At 46.6% G+C, this 1,688-nt stretch overlaps 1 protein-coding gene across 1 annotated transcript; it reads left to right on the top strand.

The window, feature by feature from the left end:
- The first annotated feature begins 214 nt into the window (after positions 1-214).
- Positions 215-1,174, top strand: LOC118979654 (olfactory receptor 2S2). Its single transcript, XM_037035832.1, has one exon. The coding sequence runs from the start codon at positions 215-217 to the stop codon at positions 1,172-1,174; it is 960 nt and encodes a 319-aa protein (XP_036891727.1).
- Positions 1,175-1,688: the final 514 nt, after the last annotated feature.

Below are 1,688 nucleotides of genomic sequence, written 5' to 3'. Positions count from 1 at the left end.
ACATTAAATTATCAGAATCATCATTTTCAACTTGTAAATTTGACACCCTATTGCTTCTTTTTCTTGGAAAGAACTGGAGACTATGGACTTTCAGAACTGTTTTCTAATCACTCAGCCTGACTGAACTCAAAACCCAATGGCCTGTACCTATGTGAGGCAAAAAATGTTAAGTTTAGATCTCAGTATTTTCTTCAGTTGAAAGGGGAGACCTACTATGGAAAGTGCCAACCAGACAGCTCCTGTGACAGAATTTCTTCTCCTGGGCCTCTCTGCCCACCCAGTGCTGGAGAAAATGTTCTTTGTGCTCATCCTGCTGATGTACCTGGTGATACTGCTGGGCAATGGGGTCCTCATCCTGGTGACTGTCCTTGACTCCCACCTACACACACCCATGTACTTCTTCCTGGGGAACCTCTCCTTCCTGGACATCTGCTACACCACCTCCTCTGTCCCTCTGGTCCTCGATGGCTTTGTGACCCCCAGACAAACCATCTCCTTCTCAGCCTGTGCTGTGCAGATGTTCCTCTCCTTTGCCATGGCAGGGACAGAGTGTGTGCTCCTGAGCATGATGGCGTTTGACCGCTATGTGGCCATCTGCAACCCCCTGAGGTACCCCATGGTCATGAGCAAGGCTGCCTATGTGCCCATGGCCGCCAGCTCCTGGGCTATTGGTGGTGCTGCTTCTGTGGTGCACACAATCTTGACAATTCAGCTGCCCTTCTGTGGGGACAACATCATCAACCACTTCACCTGTGAGATCCTGGCTGTCCTGAAGTTGGCCTGTGCTGACATCTCCATCAATGTGATCAGCATGGGGGTAACGAATGTGATCTTCTTGGGAGCCCCAGTTCTGTTCATCTCTTTCTCCTATGTGTTCATCATTACCACCATCCTGAGGATCCCCTCAGCCGAGGGGAGGAAAAAGGCCTTCTCCACCTGCTCTGCCCACCTCGCGGTCGTGGTCATATTCTACGGGACCTTATTTTTCATGTATGGGAAACCCAAATCCAAGGACCCCCTTGGAGCAGACAAACAGGACCTTTCAGACAAACTCATCTCCCTCTTCTATGGGGTGGTGACCCCCATGCTCAACCCCATCATCTACAGCCTGAGGAACAAGGACGTGAAGGCTGCCGTGAGCAACCTGGTGAATCAGAAACACTTCACTCAGTGATGTTTGGAGAACAGATGTCCCTGTTGTTCTGTGACTCTTGGCTTCTTTCATACCAATCTCAGGAGACTGTGTCCCCCAAAGAAGATACATGTAAAGATAAATCACCAGAAAATCAAATTATACATGTAATGGAGAATTATAGCTGTTACTGGGTCTGTTTTTATAAACAATAAAGCCTAATATCCGATGGGAGATTGACTTGAGGGAATGGGAGTGGAATCTTCTGGGCAAGTCTTAATTCACCTTTGTAAGCGGGTTGCTCCTTTGTTTTGGAGAAAAAACGGATTAGTGTGCCTTTGTTACATAAGGACTCAAAATCCTACTTTGAAGATAGTGTGGGGCAAAACTTCATGACAAAACAGTATAAAAGATTATCCTCATTATAGATGAAATGGCACATCTTCAAATTTTATTTTTCCTGGACGCAGGACTAAAAGTAAAAATGAGAGTAAAGTTGGTGTTCTTCCTTTCCCTGAGACTTAGAGAGGCTGAAACCATGTAGATTCCTTGTCAG

This window comes from Sturnira hondurensis, unplaced genomic scaffold, assembly GCF_014824575.4.
Source record: "Sturnira hondurensis isolate 20B ecotype Veracruz unplaced genomic scaffold, ASM1482457v3 Scaffold0022566, whole genome shotgun sequence".
NCBI classification, from domain to species: Eukaryota; Metazoa; Chordata; class Mammalia; order Chiroptera; family Phyllostomidae; genus Sturnira; species Sturnira hondurensis.
The sequence above is the reverse complement of the archived record's forward strand: the minus strand, read 5'-3'. Positions and strand labels throughout refer to the sequence as shown.

Excerpts from the sequence above, each read along its gene's own strand:
- LOC118979654 (XM_037035832.1), top strand. The coding sequence starts at position 215 with ATGGAAAGTGCCAACCAGACAGCTCCTGTGACAGAATTTCTTCTCCTG.